Raw genomic sequence first — 24,559 nt, forward strand, 5'->3', positions numbered from 1 at the left:
GAAAAATTAGAAAGAAGTTGTATGAAATGAAGAATAAAGTATATGATCGACAATTAAATCGAAGGAAAATACAACGAAATCGTTTAGTTATGGAAACAGCAGGAAACAAAGATACTCCTGGTCACCAGCAGCTGAAACATCATCCAATACAACGTAGAATTGTTTAATACGGTACGAAAGAACCCGAGGGATTGGTGCAACAATGGTGATGTCTGGCCACCTGTAGTTATTTCCTCTTAACATCGTTGGAGCGTTTTTATTCACCGTGCAAAATGTGTAGCTATCAATTTGCTCGGCCAGCGCTGTACCCTTCTTGTTATTGGTTATAGAACGAAATTGCAAAGCTCGTCATGATCATTATTATGAAGGTTGTGGCCACAGCAACCCACCGAAAGGCTGAAATTTGGTATTTGGTGTACACTTGGGTATTAAACGTTCCATATGCAATTTTTCCGTATAGGTCCACGCCTTAAAATGGCCCCCATAGAACGGTACCTCCCGATTTTCGGTATTTTGAAGGTTATGGCCACAACAACCCACCAAAATGGCTGAAATTTGGTATTTCGTGTACATTTGGGTATTAAACGTTCCATATGAAATTTGTCGCTATAAGTCCACTCCTTCATATAGCCCCATATAACGTTACCTCCCGATTTTCGTTATTTTCAAGGTTGTGGACGCAACCCACCGAAATGGCTGAAATTTGGTATTTAGTATTTGTTGGAGGTAAAAGTCATAAAAAGATTCAATTTCATCGATGCACTCCTGACCGAATGTTGTGAAAAATTATCTAGTTTATGCCCTCTTTTTTGGCAAATTGATTTTTCAAGTCGAAACACATGGTGGTACGTCAAGCCATACTGAGTACGTTCATGCTAAAAAGTGTCAAACTTTTTAATGGAAATGTGCCTGGTAACTCATATTGTTGCATAGGCCAGAAACTTATGTAATGACCCTCGTATATGTACTCTTTTTCATCGGAAAATATTGGTCACCGTCATGCATGGGTCAATGCCATATACATAGGTATGTACTGGGTAGACTCCGCTTCTTGTACGATCCTTCCGCATCGCCACGTTGCAGGCTACAGGTGATCTCAACCGACCCCAAACCAATTGGAGACCTACTGGCAAAGGCCAGTAGGATGCTAGTCTAAATACGAATTGAACCTACACTCCTGACTAGAGGGTCTTTGTTGATAGGTTAACAAGTAATTCAAGGATTTCTTGGACTATCAACACTTTTCAACCCTAAAAATCTCCTGGACCAGATGGTGTCATTCCAGCAATGCTTCAGAATGCACTGCTTGTCCTGATTACTATACTGAAGTTTATTTTTAGGGCTTCTTTGCTGTTGACGCACGGGTTACAGGTAACAGTGACTGTATCCTAACCAATTGGATTGATAAAAGGCTGAAAAGCAGGCTGATCAATTCTAACATTACAATGGGCATTGGAGAGAGTTCCGTAATGAAATCAGTCACTAGAGGAACCCCACAGGGTGGAGTTGTATCTTCTGGTGGTGAATGCGATACTCAGATTAGAAACTAGGGTAGTTGGCTTATGCAACGACATTGTAATTCTAATTTGTAGAAATTTTTGTCAACGCTGTCTGAACTGTTGAATCTCTATACAGAGGAGAAATACCTGGGAGTGGTCTTGGTCCATCGGTTCAAAGGAACACGGAGGAGCGCACCAAGAGAGGCTTATTTTCACTTTATTCCTGTAAAAACTCCATAGGCAAAATGTAGGGGTCTCAGAACGCACGTAATACACTGCAATATATGACAGTGATAAAACAGTGATCTTGTCCTATGATTGCCTTGTCTGGTGCCAGACCTCAAGCAATAATCTCAACCTGTCCAAGCTAGCTGCTGTGCAACGTGCTGCGTCAATTCTCATTAGCACACCCCTGGACATTATAGTACAGTATCAAGCATCACGATGCGCCTTGAGGCTTAATGGGCTCAATCTGTGCCATTTTTTACGTCTTAGACATACCAGCGTTGTACAGTGGATAGGCAACCAGATTTGGCTACGTGGCAGGCGAGGTGAAACTGACTACATTTCGCAACTGGCTGGTCGGCTAACATAAGCGGAACAAGTGGTTAAATCATCTGCAGAGTTGCAACATTGGAGCCGGTATAAGTGAATTGTGGGCAACGGTTAAGTCACTCTCGAACCCTGGAAGGATGGAAGATAGGACCTCAGTCACGTTTGGCGACGTTACATTGACTGACCCGAAGAAGTGCGCAAATTATTTCAATCGACAGTTTGTCGAGCACACCGAGAGTGACAGGGCGAAGAGAAGAGTATTACGTCGCATCAGAATCGTACAGCCGACTTCGCTTTTGTCGCCCATAGCAAAGACCATTGAGGCCTTTGTCCTCCCCAGTATCAGGAATAGCTATCAAGTCGCTGATCATCAATACCTGGGAATGATTTTGGTCCATCGGTCCAAAGGAACACGGAGGAGCGCACCAAGAGAGGCCTATTTGCACTTTATTCCTGTAAAAACCCCATAGGCAAAATGTATATGACAGTGATAGGAATGTGATGTTATCCTATGATTGCCTTGTCTGATGGCCGACCTCAAGCAATAATTCCAACCTGTCCAGTAGTGGGATTCTGTAACTCATTTTTGCTGTTATCGATAATTGTCGGTAAAATTAAAATGCTTACAATTTCGATAATTAACGAAAATTTTCGGTAAGTTAACGATGAATAAAAAGTAGTCGCTAGCCTCTACCGACACAAACAACGATGCCAACATTTCTTTATGTTTTTAGTCATAATTTTGCGATTTAATTTTACCGATTTTTGTCGGTAACAGCAAAAATGAGTTACAGAATCCCACTACAGGGTAGCTTCTGTGCAACGAGCTGCGTTAATTCTCATTAGCACACCCCTGGATATTATAGTACAATATCAAGCATCACGATGCGCCTTGAGGCTTAATGAGCTCAATCTGTGGCATTGTTCACGTCTTGGACATGTCAGCGTTCTACAGTGGATAGGCAACAAGATTTGGCTAAGAGGACAGGCGAGGTGAAACTGACTACATTTCGCAACTGACTGGTCGGCTAACATAAGCGGAACAAGTGGTTAAATCATCTGACGAGTTGTAACATTGAAGCCGGTATAAGTGAATTGTGGACAACGGTTAAGTCACTATCGAACCCTGGAAGGATGGAAGATAGGACCTCAGTCACGTTTGGCGACGTTACGTTGACTGACCCGAAGAGATGCGCAAGTTATTTCAATCGACAGTTTATCGAGCACCCCGAGAGTGACAGGGCGAAGATAAGAGTATTACGTCGCATCAGAATCGTACAGACCGATTTCGCTTTTGTTGCCCGTAGCAAAGACCCTTGAGGCCTTAGTCCTCTCCAGTATCGGGAATAGCTATCAAGTTGCTGATCATCAGCATGGATTCCGTAAGCAGCACAGCACCACAACAGCGCTGCAAGCCATCTCCACATATATTTGTCAAGGACTCAACCAGAGACCGCTGCGTGATAGAACAGTGATGGTGGCGTTTGACTTATCAAAAGCCTTTGATACAGTCAGGCACTCCACGCTGTATGAGGACATTGAGCAGACAACCCTCGAGCCAAGCTTGAAACGTTGGATAGTCAACTATATATGTGGACGCCAGTCGTACGTGGAATTCAGGAACAAGAAGTCCAAACCCCGTAGAGTGAAACTGGGAGTTCCCCAAGTTGGGGTAATATCTCCGGAACTGTTTAACCTCTACATCTCCTGTATTCCGCCATCTCCAGACGGCACCGATATCGTAACGTATGCGGATGATTGCACGATCCAGGCGTCAGGTACCTTCCCTGATGACATCTGTGAGAGACTGAATTCCTATTTAGCCGATCTTACCACCTTTTTCAACGAGATGAATATTCAGATTTCAGCCACAAAATCTACAGTCACTCTGTTCACCACATGGACAGCGCAGTTTGGAAGAGAATTAAATGTAGGCATGTTGAATGGAATATTTGGAAGGGAATTGAATGTTCCTGGAAGTGGAAGAAGGAATGGAAGAACTGCATATCAGAAACTCGTACTGCAGTGTTTTTCAGGCAAAAGTCCTTGCAGTGCTGAAAGCCTTAGAACTACTATTACGAATGACAGACTAAGCAGATAGGATAGTCACGGTTTTGGATAGCCAGGCTGCTCTATGATCAGGGTAAAATCTAAGTCGATATAACCAAGTCCGTCTGTACGTCCGTCGGTTGAAATCAAGATATCAGCTCGCAGTTTTTAAGATAGACCTTTGTAATTTGGTATAGAAATTTCTATTGCTCCTAGGATGTTTGGTATTGCAAATGGGCTATATCGGTCCACGTTTTGACATAGTCCCATAGAACGATACCTCCCGATTTTCAGTATTTTCAAAGTCTTAGCCTCATTATCACACCGATATGGCTGAAATTTGCCGGCAAAGTCCACGTCTTCATATGGCCCCCATAGATCGCTACCTTCCAATTTCCGGTATTTTGAAGATTGTGGCCACAATAATCCACCGAAATGGTTGAAATTTGGTATTTATTCTGCATTTGGGGTATAAAACTTTCCATATGAAATTTGTCGGTATAGGTCCATACCTTTATATACCCCCCATAGAACGGCACCTCCCGATTTTCGGTATTTTGAAAGTTGTGGTTTCAATATTCCACCGAAATGATTGAAATCTTGTATTTTGTCTTCGTTAGCGATATAAAACTTTCACCCAGAAGTTTGTCGGTATAGGTCCATGTCTTCATATAGCCCCCATAGAACGGTACTTCTCGAGTTTCGGTATTTTGAAGGTTGTGGCCACAACAAGCCACCGAAGTGACTGAAATTTGATATTTAGTCTATGTTGGAGGTAAAAACTTTTCCGATTGAAATTCGTCGGAATACGTTTCGATATAGCTCCCATAGTCGAAAAAAAGGAAAAAAAATTCATCAAAAAAATGGGAAATACTTTCATGTTTGTTCAGCAAAATTGATACTGCTATTTTTATGATATATAATGTAAATAGACATTTCATTTCTTTGGTGACCCATAGTGAAATTTGACGGAGAATATTTTTGTCTTTGACGTCATCTCTCTAAAATTATGTTTTGTGGGACAATTTTGAATAAACTCAGATGAAGTCCGACTTTAACCCTAAAATGGGGTTTTCTTTTTTAGAGATTTCTGGCGATTAAATAAGATTTACAGATTTGGTGTATTCTGAGACCTATAGTAAATTTTTATGACGAACAATTTTGTAGAATATTTGGATTTTATATGATCACATTTTAAAGGAGTTTTTGAAAGATTTTGGAAAAAAGGACCAAGAAGGCCACTTCGATGAACCGCATGAGGGTTAAAATTTTTAACAAAATTATTGCCCACATCCTCTTCTGTACAGCTGCCAAAAACACTAAATACCTAAAATGCAAGGATTCCAAAATATCACGAATATTTCGAAATAACTAGAAATGGGCGGAACTTGCCCCGCACTTTTTGGTTACTTTCTGATGAAAACTTTAAAAACGCCGATACACGTGTCTCATATTTTTAGCGATACTTTCATAATCCACACGGTTTTTCCCATCATTTTGAAAAAAGTTGAATTTTGTTGCACAGTGTTGTTGTTCTTCCATACATCATGCAGCCCTGCTAATCTATTGCAGGAGCCTTTAGTGGCTATGGGTACGATCATCATATACTGAGAAAGTTCAACAAACTACTTCTCCTCCCACCTCTTACATCTACTCTTTTTCTACCTTTTTCCAGTCGTTCTCCCTTCCCCTTGTACGCCCTCAACCTACCCCCTTTCGTATCTATTTTCAGGATGAACACAATGGACCGCTGTTCTCCGAGTGAAGTGTCTGCCAACAATTAATTAAAATTAAAAATTAATTAACCTAAGCTAGAGGTGACGGTGAGCTGTGTTACATCGATCGCGGCGACCATGGTGTTCCTCCAACTTATAAAGTCTACTATTTCGCTGACTTTGTTGTGTAAACGTTTGCCTTTGTTGCCGACGCACAGTGGTTCAGAAATCGATTTTCCTGGCCAAAATCCCAATTGTAAATTTCTATATGGGATTCGATAGTAAACATATTGAAACTAAGGAAACAAAAAATTAGCTCAAAATATTGAAAGGAGTGGGCGTTGCGTGCTTCTAAAGATGACCATTTTTCGCAATTTTAGAAAATACGTAATTTTTGCAAAATTTCTGAAGAAAGAATAGCTATTTCGCTGAAACTATAACAGACATTCGGTTCGTTGTTTTTTTGTTAGGTAGGTAAGAGCCGTTTCAATAAATTACCATAGCGTTTACACGAAGTGACCTATTTTATTTTTCCTTAGGTAGTAAATTTTAGTGAAATTCCAACTTTCGTGGACTAGATCTTTTAGGGAACAGCTTGGGACAAAGTTCCGTTTTCACAGATGATGCCCGAGAGTGTCTTCTTTCAGTCCATATAAACTTTTGTACCCGTCCCGTTCAGTACGTTTATCACTTTTCATTATACCCTACACCATAATACTTACGTACTTACTTAGCTGGCCCATTACAGAACATTTGTTCCATAGACCGAACTAAGAAAAGATCTCCAATTCTCCCTGTTTCGTGCTTCGCTTTTTGGAAAACGGCGCCTTGTCATCTTTTCATCCATATTCTTTGGCCTGCCAATTCTGCGTGCACCGCCATGTGGCTCGAATTTATGCGCCTTTTTAACGGGTTCATTATCGCTCATTCTTATCATATGGCCTAGCCAACGCAACCGCTGCATCTCAATACGTTTAATTATATTGATGTCGTTGTTTATCAGATACAGCTCGTGGTTCATAAGACGTCGATATTCACCGTCAACGCAGATCGGTCCGTAGATCTTTCGAAGAATTTTTGTCTCAAACACGCCAAGCACTGCCTTATCTGCTTGCGCAAGTACCCATGCTTCGGAGCCATACATTAGCACGGGTGGTATCATTGTTTTGTAAAGCGTTATTTTTGTTTGACGAGTTGCGGCTTTGTTTTTAAAGTGCTTACTTAAGCCAAAGTAGCATATGTTGACCAATACAATTCTTCTTTTTATTTCACAACTGATGTCGTTTGTTGTGTTTATGGAGGTGCCGAGGTAGACGAAGTCTTTTACTACCTCAAAATTATAGGAACCAACTTCCACAGTTGGTCCGTGCTCAATGGACGCATTGCGCGTCGCCACCATTAACTTGATCTTCTCACCGTTTACTGCCAGTCCCACTTTAGCAGATTCTCGTTCGACCTTTATAAAGGTACAGTTACTTCTTTTACTGATGTCTATATCATCAGCATAAGCAAGTAACATGGGGCTATTGGTGTAGATTGTGCCACTTCTTTTGACGTTTGCCTCTCGTATAACCTTTTCTAGCAGGATGAAACCTCTTTTGGTACAAAACTCTTCGGAGAGGTTCTTTCCTATTTTAACTGAAGATCTTGTGTCAGAGTCATTTTACAAAGCCGAATGAGCTTTGCGGGGACACCAAATTCAGACATTGCTTGGAATACCTTTGAACGTAGTGGGATGTCAAAGGCTGCTTTATAATCGACAAAAAGGTGGTAGGTGTCGATCTGCTCTCTTGGGTATTCTCCAGGATTTGCTGCATGGTAAATATCTGGTCAATGGTGAACTTGCCAGGTCTAAAGCCGCATTGGTATGGTCCAATTATTTCGTTGACCATGGGCTTTAGCCGTTCGCACTATATTATGCCCCTATAGTTGGAGCACAAAGTCTTATCTCCTTTCTTATGGACGGGACACAGGATGCTCAGGTTCTAATCGTCGGGTACGCGTTCTTCCTGCCAGATGGAGCTAACTAGCTGATTCATACACCTTATCAGCGTGTCGCCTCCGGTTTTAAACAGCTTGGCTGGTAGGCCATCAACTCCTGCTGCCTGATTATTCTTCAACCGGTTTTTTGCTGTCTTTACCTCATATTGGCCGGATGGTATAATTCGCTACTATTGGATACCAACACTTTGGAAAAATGCTCTTTCCATATCCTTAGCACACCATCTGAATCAGTTACCAGTTACCAAAGCCATCGGTTTGATGTTTCACTATTTGGTAGAATTTTCGGACTTCATTCTAGCTCCGTTCCAGTACTTTTTTAATGGCAAAATGTGCAAAAGAGAGCACCGTCAAAAATGAGTTCAACGCACAAATTTTTCCAAAATGTACGGGAACGGAAAAATGACAGAAACGTCAAAAAAACTGGAACAAATGTCAAAGTGGCGTGTCAGCCAATCGGAAGCCGGCAAACATGTTGCACATTTTTGCTCGCTCAATTTTTTCGTGTAAAAAGTTTTAAAGAGAGAGCCATTCAGCGCCATTTTTGTTCAAAGAGAAGTGAACTTTTTACAACCTTTTTGGTGTACGGGAACGCATTTCGGAGAAAAATTTTCAAAATGTGTTAAATGTGTAAAAGCTTTTTAGTTCTGGAACAAAGCTTCTGTTTCCTGTACATCTCAATTTGTTCACACTCCCGCTTTTCCTTCTCTCCCTTTTTCCTGCGGAAAAGACGTTTCTCCTCTCTCGTGCGCTACGCGTTGCTACTGATTGTAAAGTAGCCCTATATGCCGCATTTTTCTCTTCGGTAGCAGCACGACACTCCTGGTCATGCCATGGATTCCTTGGTGGAGGTCTCTGGCATCCTGTACTGATTTTGCGGCTGTTTGCATGGAGTGGGCAATGTTTTGCCATTGTCCTGATATGTTATCGGGACGAGGAGTGCTTTGATTAAGCAGTTGGGCCAGTTGAGTGGAATATGCTGTGGCTATCTGTTGTGATTGCAGCTTACCGATGTCCAACTTCCGTGTTGTGTCTGTTCGCACTTTGTTTGCTACGTTTAATCTGGTACGTACCTTTGCTGCAACAATGTAGTGGTCCGAGTCTATGTTTGCACCTCGGAACGATCGTACATCCAACATGCTTGATGCATGTCTTCCATCTATCACAACGTGATCAATTTGATTTCTTGTTCATTGATCTGGCGACAGCCAGGTGCCCTTATGAATATCGAGATGTTTAAATCTGGTACTGCTAACTACCATGTTTCTTGCAGACTGAATTTCCCGACTGTTGGGCCAAAGATATTCTCCTTCCCAATTTTGGCATTAAAATCGCCTAGAATGATTTTAATGTCATGGGCAGGGCAACGGTCATAAGTTTCTTCTAAGCGCTCGTAAAATATATCTTTGGTCTGTTCGTCCTTGTCTTCAGTGGGAGCATGAGCACAAATAAAGCTGATGTTGAAGAATTTAGCTTTTAATCGAATTGCAGCTAGTCTTTCATTCACTGGGGTGAAGCTGGAGACCAGATGTTTTAACCTCCGACCACCTACAAATCCGCAACCAAACTCATGCTTTGTGTCATGGCAGCTATAATACAGTGCGCCACCTTTAGGTGTTGTTGTGACGCCTTTCCCATTCCATCGTATTTCCTGTATGGCAGTAATGTCGGCCTTGTACTTTTCAAGTACATCTGCGGTACCTCCCGATTTTCAGTATTTTGAAGGCTGTGGCCACAATAACCCACCGAAATGACTGAAATTTGGTATTTGGTCTTCATTTGGGGTAATAAAATTTCCATATGAAATTTGTCGGTATAGGTACAAGCCTTCATATAGCCCCCATAGAACGTATCTCCCGATTTTCGGTGTTTTTAAGGTTGTGGCCTCAATATTCCTCAGAAATGGCTTAAATTTGGTATCTATTCTTTATTGGGGGGTATTAAACTTTCCCCCAGAAACTTGTCGGTACAGGTTCACGCCTTAGTATAGCCCCCATAGAACGGGCCTACCCGATTTTCGGTATATTGAAGGTTTTAGCCTCATGACCACACAGAAATTGCTGAATTCTGAAGGTTGTGGCCACAGCAACCCACCGAAATTGCTGAAATTTGGTATTTAGTTTTTGTTGGAGGTAAAAGCCTTTCTCTTGATAATCGGTATTTTGAAGGTTTTACCGAAATATCGGAAGCTTGGTATTTAGTCTTCTGTGAGTCTTTATATCGACGTTTTGATATAGCCCCCATGGAACGGTACCTCCCGAATTTCGGTATTTTGAATTTTTTTTTAATACGTCGGAAAGCTCATTATGTCATCTGTCGAACAAAAAATTATTAGAATTATGGAAAACAATTATTAGGGTTTTGAAAATATATGTATCCGTTCAAAAGTTACAGAGTTTTGGCCAGAAAAAAAAAACGATTCTGAACCACTGTACGACGTTAGTAGTTACCACAGTAGTGTAAGAAAAAAAAGTTTGGTTACATATTTCAGAAATTTTCAAATTACACAAGGTTTCTGAACTAAATCGCTAAAAACTCTTACTTGCAAGTCAATTTCATTCGGAAATTTAAATCTAAATATTTTCTATCGAAACACATGTGTTTGCAAAGTCAATGAATTATTTGAATGCATTGTGGCACTACAGTATCGAAATATAAAATGTTAATTATAGATTTTTATGTGTTATTCAAATCCAATTTAAATTAAAAACGCAATTGTAATTTTAATGGAAAATTTTAAACATATATACATGTGAATAAAACAAATTATTTGAAATTGTATTGAATAAGACCGACGTCATGTCACACTCGCAGAACAATTAAAACTGTATATTTATTTTATTTTTCAATAAAATTTACAATTTTAATAGTATTTTTTGTTACAACTAATTTGACGAAAGCCTTGCCCTAGGCCAAACATCACTATTTACAACTGTTCATTCAAACGTTATGATTTAGTCGGAATTGAGTTTTTATTAAATACAGACCATCTCCCAATTCCCGTACATTATGAACAGTAGTGGCCAAGTCATGGCAATCAATTCCGATTTACAAAAAGAACGACACAAGGCTTCCTTTGATGTGGAAGAATTTTCCAAATGGTGGTATGGCGGTGAAGAAAAATTGAAATTTAAACGGTTTTTGGGTAATTAAAAATAATATTTTTAAACTATTATTCAAAATATTTACGTTAACTATTTCAATACACAGATTCCTACATTCTCGATGACGCTGACGAGGATATTTTTCACATTCAACATTTGAGACACGATGAAATTTACGCAGCTGGCATAAAGTCATCCATAAAAGTTTCACAAAAATTACGAAAGTTACAGCAAAAACTACGACCAGGATACACGGATATATGGCCGTAAGTAGCAACGTGAATAAAAAAAAGATTTTTTTAAGACACAAATTAAAATACTTTAATAAATTCTTCTTACAGTGGCCTCTACCTTTCGTCAAATTTATGGGGTGCCTTACCGCGAGCCAATCCATTTTCCGTCCATTACTCAATGATTGTTGATGGTATCCGTAAATTGGGTACCGCCGAACAATATGAGAAATTTGGTAAACGTGCTGAAAATTTAGAAATTATCTTTGCCTTTGCACAAACTGAATTGGCTCATGGAACGTATTTGCGTGGCCTGGAAACCAGAGCGGATTATGATCGTGAAACGCAAGAGTTTGTCATGAATACACCCACGCACACATCGTACAAATGGTGGCCGGGAGGATGTGAGTAATATTATTTAGAAGTGGATAGTGAATACAGTTTCTACTCCTGACAGTCCTCTAGATATTGAAACCCTTTTGGCCTCTTGACGTATTCTATCTGAAGAAGAAAAGAAGAAAATCTTTGGACTGTCTTGTATCTGCAGAAGACCTCTTCAGGATATTTTATTGGTGGAGGAGCTCTTGATTCATGCTTTAAGAAACCTCTTGAGCTATAGAAGACCTTTTGGCTTTAGAGGATGTCTTGAGGGTCTTTTAACAGTAGGTGGTCTCTTGAGGGTCCCCAAGATATGGAATACCTTTTGAGGGTCTTTAAGCTATAGAAAACCTCTTGACTGCCTTCTGGGGGCAAAAAACCTCTTTACGATCTTCTTCTTATAAAAAAATATAAGAACTCTTAATGGTCGTTTGTGTACAGAAAAGATCCTGAGGGTATTCAAGCTATAATAGACTTCTTGAGGGTGTTTAAGGTATAGGGTCTTCAAACAGCCTTCTATACCTTAAACACCCTCAGTAAGTCTGTTCTAGCTTCAATACCCTCAGAATCTTTTCTGTACACAAATGACCAGTCTTCTAGCTCTAGATGTCTTCTAGAGGTTCCACAAACTATATAAGATCTCTTGACTGTCTTCAAGTAATAGAAGTCCTCTTGTGGGTCTTCAAGTTATATGAGACATTTGAGGGTCTTCAAGCTATAGGGGACTATAAGGGACTTTAACCAATAGAGGAGAGAAGGTCGCCTAAAAGGTTTCAAGCTATAGAAGGCTTCTTGAGGATCTCTAAGCTATAGAAGACCTCTTGAGGGTCTTCAGACTATAAAATACCTTTTGAGGGTCTTCAAGCTATAGAAAATTTCCTGACGGCCTTCTAGAGCTAGAAGATCTCTTAGAGGATTCAAGCTATAGAAGGCTTCTTGAGGATCTCTAAGCTATAGAAGACCTCTTGAGGGTCTTCAGACTATAAAATACCTCTTGAGGGTCTTCAAGCTATAGAAGACCTCATGAGGGTCTTCACTCTGTAGAAAATCTCTTAAGGATCTCCAAGTTTTAGAAGACCTTTTGAGGGCCTTCAAGTCATAGAAGACTTCTTCGCGGTCTCTCAACTCTAGAAGACCTCTTAAAAAGTTTCAAGCTATAGAAGTTTTCTCCAAGCTATAGAAGGCCTCTTAAGGATCTCTAAGCTATAGAAGACCTCTTGAGAGCCTTCAAGCTACTGAAGACCTCTAAGAGGTCTTCAAGTTATAGAAGATTGGCGGCCTTCTAGATCTAGAAGATCTCTTAAAATGCTTCAAGCTATAGAAGACCTCTTGAGGATCTCTAAGCTATGGAAGACCTCTTGAGGGTCTTCAGACGATAAAATACCTCTTGAGGGTCTGCAAGCTATAGAAGACCTCTTGTCAATCTTCAAGTTACATCTTCTAGGGATAGAAGACCTCTTAAGAGGTTTCTAGCTATAGAAGGCTTATTGAGGAACTCCAAGCTATAGAACCCCTCTTGAGGGTCTTCGCTCTACAGAAAGTCTCTTAGGAATCTCCAAGTTTTAGAAGACCTTTTGAGGGCCTTCAAGTCATAAAAAAACTTCTTGGCGGTCTCCCAACTCTAGAAGACCTCTTAAAAGGTTTCAAGCTATAGAAGTTCTCTTGAGGATCTCCAAACTATAGAAGGCCTCTTAAGGATTTCCAAGCTATAGAAGACCTCTTGAGGGTCTTCAAGCTATAGAAGACCTCCAAGAGGTCTGCAATTTATAGAAGATTTCTTGATGGTCTTCTAGATCTAGAATATATCTTAAACGGTTCCAACCTATAGAAGGCTTCTTGAGGGTCTGCAAGCTATAAAATACCTCTTGAAAGTCTTGAAGCTATAGAAGACCTCTTGCCGATCTTCAAGTTATAGAAGACATCTTGACGTTTTTCTAAGGATAGAAGACCTCTTAAGAGGTTTCTAGCTGTAGAAGGCTTATTGAGGATCTCCAAGCTATGGAGCCCCTCAAGAGGGTCTTCACTGTATAGAAAGTCTCTTAAGGATCTCCAAGTTTTAGAAGACCTTTTGAGGTCCTTCAAGTCATAAAAGACTTCTTGGCGGTCTCCCAACTCTAGAAGACCTCTTAAAAGGTTTCAAGCTATAGAAGTTCTCTTGAGGGTCTTCAAGCTATAGAAGACCTCTAAGAGGTCTTCAAGTTATAGAAGATTTCTTGACGGCCTTCTAGAGCTAGGAGATCTATTAAAGGATTCAAGCTATAGAAGCCTTCTTGAGGATCTCAGACTATAAAATACTTCTTGAGGGTCTTCAAGCTATAGAAGATTTCTAAGAGGTCTTCAAGTTATAGAAGATTTCTTGATGGTTTTCTAGATTTAGAAGCTCTCTTTTAAATGGTTTCAAGCTATAGAAGACCTCTTGAGGATCTCTAAGCTATAGAAGACCTCTTGATTGTTTCCAGACAAAAAATACCTCTTGAGGGTCTTCAGACTATGGAAGACCTCCAAGATGTCTTCAAGTTTCAAGCTATAGAAGACCTGTTGAGGATCTCTAAGCTTTAGAAGACCTCTTGAGGGTCTTCATACTCTAAAATACCTCTTGAGGGTCTTCAAGAAGAAGACCTGCAAGAGGCCTTGAATTTAGAGAAGATTTCTTTACGGCCTTCTTATCTAGAAGAAATCTTAAAAGGTTTCCAGCTATAGAAGGCTTCTTGAGAATCTCTAAGCTATAGAAGACCTGTTGAGGGTTTTCAGACTCTAAATTACCTCTTGAGGGCCTTCAAGCAATAGAAGACCTCCAAGAGGTTTTCATGTAGTAGAAGATTTCTTGAAGGCCTTCCAGATCTAGAAGATCTCTTGAGGATCTCTAAGCTATAGAAGACCTCTTAAGGGTCTTCAGAATATAAAAGACCTCTTGAGGGTTTTCAAGCTATAGACTATAAAATACCTCTTAAGGGCCCTCAAGCTATAGAAGACCTCCAAGAGGTCTTGAAGATTTAAAAGATTTCTTGGCGGCCTTCTAATCTAGATCATATCTTAAAAGGTTTCAAGCTATAGAATGCTTCTTGAGGATATCTAAGCTATAGAAGACCTCTTGAGGGTCTTCAGACTCTAAAATACCACTTGAGGGTCTTCAAGCTACGGAAGACCTCCAAAGGGACTTCAAGTTATAGAAGATTTCTTGAAGACCTTCTTGATCTAGAAGATCTTTTAAAAGGCTTCAAGGATTTCTAAGCTATAGAAGACCTCTTGAGGGTCTTCAGACTATAAAATACCTCTTGAGGGTCTTCAAGCTATAGAAGACCTCTTGCCGATCTTCAAGTTATAGAAGACATCTTGACGTTATTCTAGGGATAGAAGACCTCTTTAGAGGATTCTAGCTATAGAAGGCTTATTGAGGAATTCCAAGCTATAGAAACCATCTTTAGGGTCTTCACTCTATAGAAAGTCTCTTGAGGATCTCCAAGTTTTAGAAGACCTTTTGAGGGCCTACAAAGTTATAGAAGAGTTCTTGGCGGTCTCCCAACCCTAAAAGTCCTTTTAAAAAGGTTTCAAGCTAGAGAAGATCTCTTAAGGATCTCCAAGCTATAGAAGGCCTCTAATGGATCTCCAAGCTATAGAAGACCCTTTGGGAGTCTACAAGCTATTGAAGACCTCATGGCGATCAACTAGCTATGGAAGACCTCTTGAGGGTCTTCACTTTATAGAAGACATCTAGACCGTCTTCTAGCTCTAGAAGATCTCTTAAGAGGTTTCAAGCTAAATAAGATCTCATGCGGATCTCCACTCCTTAGGAGACCTCTTGGGGTCTTCAAGTTTTAAAATACCGCTTAATGGATTTCTTTCTATAGAAGACGTCTTCATGGTCCTCTAGCTCTAGAAAACCTGAGGGTATTTAAGCTATAGAAGGACTCTTGAGGATATCCAAGCTTTAGAAGACTTCTTGACAATCTGCTATATAGGACATCTTGGGAGTCATCAAGCTATAGAAGACCTCTGGAAGGACTTCAACCTATGTAAGACCTCTTTGAGCGCTTTCAAGGTATTGAAGACTTCTTGAGGATCTTCAACCTATAGTAGACTTCTTGGCGGCCTTCAAGCTATAAAAGACCTGTTGGCGTTTTTCTAGCTCTAGAAGACCACTTGCGGATATCTAAGCTATAGAAGACCTTTTGATGGTTTTCTAGCTATAGAGGACCTCTTGAATGTCTTCGTGTTATAGAAAGCATGTTGTCGGTCTTCTAGCTCTAGAATATCTCTTAAGATGTTTGAAGCTATAGACGGCCTCTTGACAATATTCTATCTTTTATCTATAGAAGACGTCGCGACGGCCTTCTAAGAGTCTTCAAGTTATAGAAGGCATCTTGACGGTCTTCTAGCTCTAGAAAATCTCTTAAGAGGTCCAAGCTATATAATGGCTTTGAAGATCTTCTAACTTTAGAAGCTATACAAGACCTTCAGGCTATATAGAAGCTCTCGATGGTCCTCAAGCTATAGAAGACCTCCTGAGGGCCTTCAAGATATAGAAAACCTCCGGGAGATATCTAAGCTCTAGAAGACCTCCTGTGGGTATTGAAGCTATAGAAGAACTCTAGAAGGTCTTCCAGCTGTAGAAGACATCTTGAAGGTCTTCAAGCTATATAAGACCTCTTAAGCGTCTTCAAGCTCTAGAAGGCTTCTTGAGGGGTTTTCAAGCTATAGTAGACATCTTGAGACCCTCATGCTATAGAAGATCTCTGGATAGTCTTCTAGCTGACCTCCTGAGGGTCTTTAGGATCTTTGAGCTTTTGGAGACATCTTGAGGGTATCCAAGCCATAGAAGTCCTCTTGAGGGTTTTCAAGCTATAGAAGGCCTCTTGACTATCTTTTAGCTGTAGGAGCTATAGAAGACCTGTTGAGAGTCTTCAAGCTATAAAAGACCTCTTCGGGATCTCCACAAAAAACCTAGTGACGGTCTTCTATGTGCAGAAGACCTCCTGAGGGTCTTCAAGCTATAGAACACTTATTGATTTGTTGAGGGTTTTGAAGCTACAGGAAATCTATTGAGGGTCTTCTAGCTGCAGGATATTTTATAGCTTAAAACCCCTTAAGTGTCCTCCTATAGCTAGAAGACAGCCAAGAGATCTTCTGTAATTTGAATATCCTTAGGAGGCCTTCCATAGCTAAAATACCCGCCATGAGGTATTCTATAGTTGCATGGTCTTCAAGTTATAAACGACCTCTTGAGGATTTTGAAGCTATAGAAGACCATTTGACAGTATTCTAGCTGTAGAAGACTTATTGATGGTCTTCAGGATATAGAAGGCCTCTCTTCTATTTTTATAAAATCTTTTGAATCTTTATAAAACCTTCCGGTTTAAATGACCTCTTGGCCGTCTTATATCTAAAAGACCTCCAGACGTCTTCCAGACATCTTGACGATGGTCTCTCTGAACTACCTTTTTTTGTTTAGAAGATCTCCTGACGATCTTCTATTTTTAAAAGATCTCTTGGCGGTCTTCTATCTTTAGAAGGTCTCTTGACGATCTTCTGCCAATATAGAACATCTTTTGACGATTTGCTGTCTATAGAAGATCTCCCAATCTTCATCCTAGGATCTTCTGTCTATAGAGGAGCCATTGAGTGAAGACATCTTGACCCTGACAACCTTTTATCCTTCTCTTGACAACTCTCAATTATATGTATATAAATTTCCTCTTTTTTACTCACAGTGGGTCAAACGGCCAACCATTGCATTGTGGTGGCCCAGCTGTATATCGACAACAGCCCCAAAGATTTAGCCCTCTTCATAGTACAAATACGTGACGAAGAAACCCATATGCCTCTGCCTGGAATAGATGTGGGAGATGTTGGTAAGAAAATGGGCTTTCCCGCAGTCAACAATGGTTATTTGGGTTTGAAAAATGTACGCATACCACGCACCAATATGCTAATGCGTCACGATCAGGTGTTACCAGATGGTAGCTATATAAGGGGACCAAATTCCGCTGTGAAATTTCTTCCCCTGCTAATTGGACGTTGTGTGGCAAATGAAAGTAGTGCTGCTTTCTTGGCAATGGCTTGTACAATAGCTACCAGATATTCGGCAGTAAGGCGTCAATGTTCGTTGGATTCCAATGCAAAGCAGGATGAAGTACAAATCCTAGACTATCGAACTCAACAAAATAAAATATTTCCTCAAATTGCCAATGCTGTGGCTTATAAATTGACCTCAATTAAATTGTGGCAACGTTATCGTGAAACTTCCCGGGACATTGACGAGGGGAAATATGAAAGCTTATCGGAATTACATGCTTTATCGTGTTGCCTGAAAGTTTTGAGTACAAGTGATGTTGCGGCTGGAATAGAATGTTTGCGCCTGGCATGTGGTGGTCATGGTTATTTAAGTTCGGCCACATTAGGTGACATGTATGTCGATGCCACTTCGTCATGCACCTATGAAGGAGAGAATACAGTACTTATGTTAACCGTGGCAAGATTTCTACTCCAAAGTTATCGTCAGTTAATTGTGGGAGAAAAGGTGGGCTCTTCGATGAGGTATTTAGAAAGGGCTCTAAATCAAATGGAATCCTTCAAATGGACTGGAACTTGGGAAAATATGCTTCAAAGTTTGGAAATTGTTGCAGCAAGGTAAGTTATGAATGGGGTGGGTGATTTTTGACAACATTATTTTTTAATGACTTGATATTTTGTTTTAGTAAAATTCGCAAGGCCTATCAACATTTAGAGGAACGTTTGAAATCTGGCCAAAATGAAGCTGAGGCTGCCAATAATAGTGGCATTGAGTTCGTTCAAGCTGCTGAGGTAATATCGCATATAAGATATTTATTTGATTTAAATAATATCCTCATTTTTAATTTCATAGTCCTCATAGGGACCTGAGGATTTTTTATATAGAAAGAAAAGCCTACTCAGGGACCTAAGGATTTTTTCTAAAGAAAAAAAGCCTCCTCAGAGACAGGAGGATTTTTTTCTATAGAAAAAAACCTCCTCAGGGGCCTGAGAATTTTTTTATAGGAAACAGCATCCTCAGTGACCTCAGGATTTTTTCTATAGGGACTTGAGGATTCTTTTCTATAGAAAAAGGCTCCTCCGTAACCTGAAGATTTTTTTCTATAGGAAAAAGACTCCTCAGGAATCTGAGGAGTTTTTTCTATAGGAAAAAGCCTCCTCAGGAACTTAAGGATTTCTTCTATTTTTTCCCTGAAAAAGAAAACAAGCCTTCTCAGGGACCTGAAGATTTTTTCTATAGGAAAAAGCATCCTCAGTGACCTGAGGATTTTTTTTCTCTAGGAAAAAGCCTACTCAGGGCTCTGAGGATGTTTTTCAATAGGAAAAGGATTTCTGAACAATGATGTTGTTCTTAGGATTTTGCTATAGAAAAAGAGCCTTCTCAGAGACCTGCGGGTATTTTCTATAGAAAAAAGGCTCCTCAGGGATATAAGGATTTTTTCTATAGAAAACAGCCTCCTCGGGGACCTGGGGATTCTTTTCTATAGGCTCCTCCGTAATCTTAGAATTTTTTTCTATACGAAAAACCCTCCTCAGTGACCTGAGGATGTTTTTTATAGAAAAAAGCTTCCTCAGAGACCTGATGATTTTGTCTATAGAAAAAAGCCTCATCAGGGACCTGAGAATTTTTTCTATAGAAAAAAGGCTCCTCAAGGACCTGAGGATTTTTTCTATAGAAAAAAAGGCCTTCTCAGGGACCTGAGGATTTTTCTATAGAAGAAAAGCCTCCTCAGTGGCCTGAGGATTTTTTTTTCTATAGGAAAAAGCCTCCTCAGGGACCTGAGGATTTTTTTCTATAGAAAAAAGCCTCCTCAGGGACCTGAGGTTTTTTTTAAGGTAAAAGCCTCTTCAGGGTCCTGAGGATTTTTTCAATAGGAAAAAGATTTCTGAGCAATGCTGTTATTCTGAGGATTTTTCTATAGAATAAAAGCCTCCGCAGCTACCTGTGGATTTTTTTCTGTAGAAAAAAGCCTCCTCATTGGCTTGAGGATTTTTTCCATAGAAACAGCCTCCTCGGGAACCTAAGGATTTTTCTAAAGTAAACAAGCCTCCTCTGGGACATGAGGATTTTTTTCTAAATAAAAAAGCCTTCTCAGAGACAGGAGGATTTTTCTATAGAAAAAAACCTCTTCAGGGACATCAGAATTTTTTTCTATAGAAAAAAGCCTCCTCAGGGACCTAAGGATTTTTTCTATTGAAAAAAGCCTCCTCAGGGACCTAGGGATTTTTTCTATAGAAAAAAGCCTCCTCAGGGACCTGAGAATTTTTTTCTATACGAAAAAGCCTCCTCAGGGACCTGAGGATTTTTTTCTATACGAAGAAGCCTCCTCAGGGACCTGCGGTTTTTTTTCTATACGAAAAAGCCTCCTCAGGGACCTGAGGATTTTTTTCTATACGAAAAAGCCTCCTCAGGGACCTGAGGATTTTTTTCTATACGAAAAAGCCTCCTCAGGGACCTGAGGATTTTTTTCTATACGAAAAAGCCTCCTCAGGGACCTGAGGATTTTTTCTATACGAAAAAGCCTCCTCAGGAACCTGAGGATTTTTTTCTATACGAAAAAGCCTCCTCAGGGACCTGAGGATTTTTTTCTATACGAAAAAGCCTCCTCGGGGACCTGAGGATTTTTCTTCTATACGAAATAGCCTGAGGATCTTTTTCTATACGAAAAAGCCTCCTCAGGGACCTGAGGATTTTTTTTCTATAGAAAAAAGCCTCCTCAGGGACCTGAGGATTTTTTTTCTATAGAAAGAAGCCTCCTCAGGGACTTGAGGATTTTTTTCTATAGAAAAAAGCCTCCTCAGCGACCCGAGGTTTTTTTTCTATAGAAAGAAGCCTCCTCAGGGACTTGAGGATTTTTTTTCTATAGATAAAAGCCTCCTCAGCGACCCGAGGTTTTTTTTTCTATAGAAAAAAGCCTCCTCAGGGGCCTGAGGATTTTTTTCTATAGAAAAAAGCCTCCTCAGGGGCCTGAGGATTTTTTTCTATAGAAAAAAGCCTCCTCAGGGACCTGAGGATTTTTTGCTATAGAAAAAAGCCTCCTCAGGGACCTGAGCCTTTTTTTGCTATAGAAAAAAGCCTCCTCAGGGACCTGAGCCTTTTTTTCTATAGAAAAAAGCCTCCTCAGGGACCTGAGCATTTTTTTCTATAGAAAAAAGCCTCCTCAGGGATCTGAGGATTTTTTTCTATAGAAAAAAGCCTCCTCAGGGACTTGAGGATTTTTTTTCTATAGAAAAAAGCCTCCTCAGGGACTTGAGGATTTTTTTTCTATAGAAAAAAGCCTCCTCAGCGACCCGAGTTTTTTTTCTATAGAAAGAAGCCTCCTCAGGGACCTGAGGATTTTTTTCTATAGAAAAAAGCCTCCTCAGGGGCCTGAGGATTTTTTTCTACAGAAAAAAGCCTCCTCAGGGACCTGAGCCTTTTTTTCTATAGAAAAAAGCCTCCTCAGGGACCTGAGCATTTTTTTCTATAGAAAAAAGCCTCCTCAGGGACCTGAGGATGTTTTCTGTAGGAAAAAGGATTTTTGAGCAATGCTGTTATTCTGAGGATTTTTCTATAGAAAAAACGCCTCCTCTTTCTTTTGAAAAAATCTGAGGACCCATAGAAATATTCCCCGCCCGGACGATGGAAATTTCTTATAGAAATATTCATCGTCCGGACGATGGAAATTTCCTATAGAAATATTATCATCGCCCGATAAAAATTTCTTACTTTTCAGCTACACGGTCGCTCCCTAGTAGCTTCCATATTTTATGAAGAACTTAAGGGTAGCAATGCAGCTCTCAGAAGTCCACAGTTAAACAGAATTTTGGAGAATCTTTTTGAATTGTTTTTGGTAAAGACAATTCTCAACAATCTTAATGAAATAGTTAGGGTAAGTTGGTATTATATTATTTTATGTTTTTTCTTTTGCAAAATATTTATCTTCCGATCTTCCGATAGGTCATTCATATCACTGCAGATGAAATTGTGTCCTTGGAAAAGCGTTTGGAATCATCGCTAAAAGCCATACGACCAAATGCTGTTAGCATTTGTGATGGTTTTGATTTTCATGATCGAAATCTTTCTTCCACCCTGGGCTGTTATGATGGCAACGTTTACGAGCGTATATTTGAAGCAGCAAAAAGTAATCCATTAAATGCGAAACCAGTTCCGGATGTTTTTCATACACATATTAAACCTTTTATGAAATCGAAGATGTAATTTTTTAAGGTTAATAAAAAAGTTCAGGTTTTTTTTCAAATAAATGTAATTCACTCCCGATTCGCTATGACCGGATACCGGATACCAACCACAATCAGAAGAGACCTACAAATAAGACCTATAATCCCACGTCAGCCGGTTCTATGCATCGGATTGACACGGAGAAATCTTCGACCAGGGGCCATTACCTCAAAAATTATGTGTTTGCGTTTGTATAATTTTTTTTAATCGGAGCAGGGATATCCCGTTATGCCTGCTCCGAGCTCTTTGTGTCCGTGTCGGCATAGAGAAGAACCTCTTGCCATGAATCTGTTTTGTTTGCCTGATTCGCATCCACCATATATCAACTTTGATGACATGAAATAGATCGCCTCCAGGACTTCGGCGATAGGAGTTATGTTGATGCATGCAGCCTCCAAAAGCCTCCGCAGGCACTTGACGAGTTTTTTTCTATAGAAAAAAAGCCTTCTCAGGGATATGAGGATTTTTTTTCTATTTTTCTTTTTTTCCTGAGGAGGCTTTTTTTCCTATAGGAAAAAGCATCCTCAGGGACATGAGGATATTTTCTATGGAAAAAGCCTCTTCAGTGACCTGAGGTTTTTTCCTCAAGTTTTTCTATAGAAAAAAGCATCCTCTTTCTCAAACTTCTTCGTCAAAATACGAGACACCCCGCAGTCACCCCTACAACAATAAACACACAAAGTGCTGGATCATCATAGAACAAGGAGTTATGTTGCTGCATGCTGCGCCAGAGATCTCGTCGTCACAATACTAGAAACTCCGCAGTCTCCCCAACAACAACAAACGCTGCAAGCATCCGACAGCACCTGTTGTTGTTCAGCGCCCCGTAAATTTATCATTTCTGCAAATCAATTGCAACGGTCTCCGCCAAAAGTCTGCGAAAACGTAGACTTTATGAATCATGGAAACATCATGTTCACCGGTATCTAGGAAACAAAGCTCACCTGTAACCTGTAGCTTCCAACATGGGGAAGGTTACAACATTTTGCGGAAGAATCGTACAAAGAGCCGAAAATGAAGAGCACAACAACAGCTGGCGTACAATCCATATCAACAGTTATCAGTCGAGGACAGAACCAGGTGGCTCTTATCCTATCGAAAGCTTCCGATACCGTCAACCATGTCAAGCTGTTCAAACTTATAGGGAAAGATATAGCGAACCTGTAGCTTGCAATGTTGCGATGGTAACAACATTTGTGCGAGGATCGTACAAAAAACGAAGGAGAACGACTTGCCTTACTCATACACCAGTGTGTCCAGAACAGACATGAGCTTGTCTCTATTGATCCACACATGGAATGTAGAGGGTAGCAGTAAACTGCCGAGGTAGAGTTACTGAATATGTACATTCCGCCGATGAATAACTGTGCCTTGCGTTATATGCCCGACATTAGTTCGTTAATGGGTAGCAATAACCATCTGGTACTAGGGGACTTTAATGTTCATCATGAGTTTTGACATTCCATCCCATACAATGACCAGATGGGTACAGCGCTGGCCTAGCAAATTGAAAGCTCCACATTTTGCACGGTGAGCGGGGATAAGAGCGAATTGCAACATCTCGGTAGACAGTACAATTGTGGCACCCGGTCTGATAAATAACGTGTCCTGGCAACCCGTTATTTCCCTTGGTTCAGACCATCTTCCGATCATCGTCACCGTTAACAGTCCACACGACTTCAGAACCTCTGACCGCCATACTTTTTTCGCTGCAACCGCTTGCGACATACGGGACTAGCAAATGTGCGTGATGACCTTCGTCGTAGGAACCATGAAGATCCAAGAGTTAGAGAACTTACTCTTGAAGTCAGCAGGCTATGTTCGCCTACATAAGCGGATATACTCGTAGTGGCTAGACCACCTTCAATGGCGTCACAGTAACTGATCAGAAGAGGTGCGGGTCTTATTGTAACGACAGTTTATAGACCACCCCGAAAGTGATACAGCGAAGAGGAGTGTGCTACGCCGTATAAGAAGAGTCCTCCTAGCGGAGGGGATACCACCACAATTTACGATGTGCGTTATTGCAGACGTTATCCGAAAAGCGAAATCATCCAAAGCGGCGGGCCCACACGGTTAAACAATTCCCATGATGAGAAGCACTATCCCAGTTGCCCAACACCAGCATGGATTTCGGAAAATGTTCAGCATCTGAACCAAAGCTAGCCGTGCGACCGAACAGTTATGGTGGCGGAAAGCTTTCGATACCATTAACCATACCAAGCTGTTCGAGGATATAGGGACAGAGCTCCGAAATACTCGCTCGAATTCTACTCGCGAGTGAAATTCGAGCGAGTTCGAGCGGGAGTAGAAAAAATAAATCGAGTATACTTTATTTTTACTAGTCATTCGCAAAGCATATTTCAGACTTGCTCGATTTTGCTCGCTAGTGAAAAGTGTTTGCGAGTACGAGTACTTGAAGAGTACGAGTTGTGCAAGAAAAAACGAGCGGGAGTGAAAATGGAAGTTCGAGTTAGGTTGTTCGGAATTTCGGAGGTTCAGAGGAGGTTGATCCGAAGTTCGGAGGTTGTTCCGAAGTTCGGAGGAGGGTGATCGGAGATCCAGAGGAGTTTGTTCCGAAGTTCGGAGAGGGTGGTCGGAGGATGTTCTGAAGTCGGAAGAGGGTGGTCGGAGGTCTAGAGGAGGTTGTTCCGAAGTTCGAAGGGAAGTGGGCGGAGGTTCAGAGGAATGAGTTCGGAGTTCCGAACAACCTCCGACCACCCTCTTCCGCACTTCGGAACAACCTCCTCTGGACCAGCAACCACCCTCTTCCTTACTTCGGAAAAACCTCCTCAGG

General features: G+C 40.6%; 1 protein-coding gene across 1 annotated transcript; it reads left to right on the top strand.

Annotated features, from left to right (window-relative positions):
- Positions 1–10,591: 10,591 nt before the first annotated feature.
- On the top strand, positions 10,592–21,785 carry LOC141405806 (acyl-coenzyme A oxidase 1-like). Its single transcript, XM_073990529.1, has 7 exons — positions 10,592–10,964; positions 11,030–11,189; positions 11,265–11,557; positions 17,240–18,158; positions 18,227–18,332; positions 21,257–21,412; positions 21,481–21,785. Exons 1-7 carry the CDS (start codon positions 10,829–10,831, stop codon positions 21,739–21,741), a joined length of 2,031 nt encoding a protein of 676 aa, XP_073846630.1. The 5' UTR covers positions 10,592–10,828; the 3' UTR covers positions 21,742–21,785.
- The last annotated feature ends 2,774 nt before the right edge of the window (positions 21,786–24,559 follow it).

Source organism: Musca autumnalis, unplaced genomic scaffold (genome assembly GCF_047663935.1).
Source record: "Musca autumnalis isolate F117 unplaced genomic scaffold, ASM4766393v1 scaffold_5, whole genome shotgun sequence".
NCBI lineage: Eukaryota > Metazoa > Arthropoda > Insecta > Diptera > Muscidae > Musca > Musca autumnalis.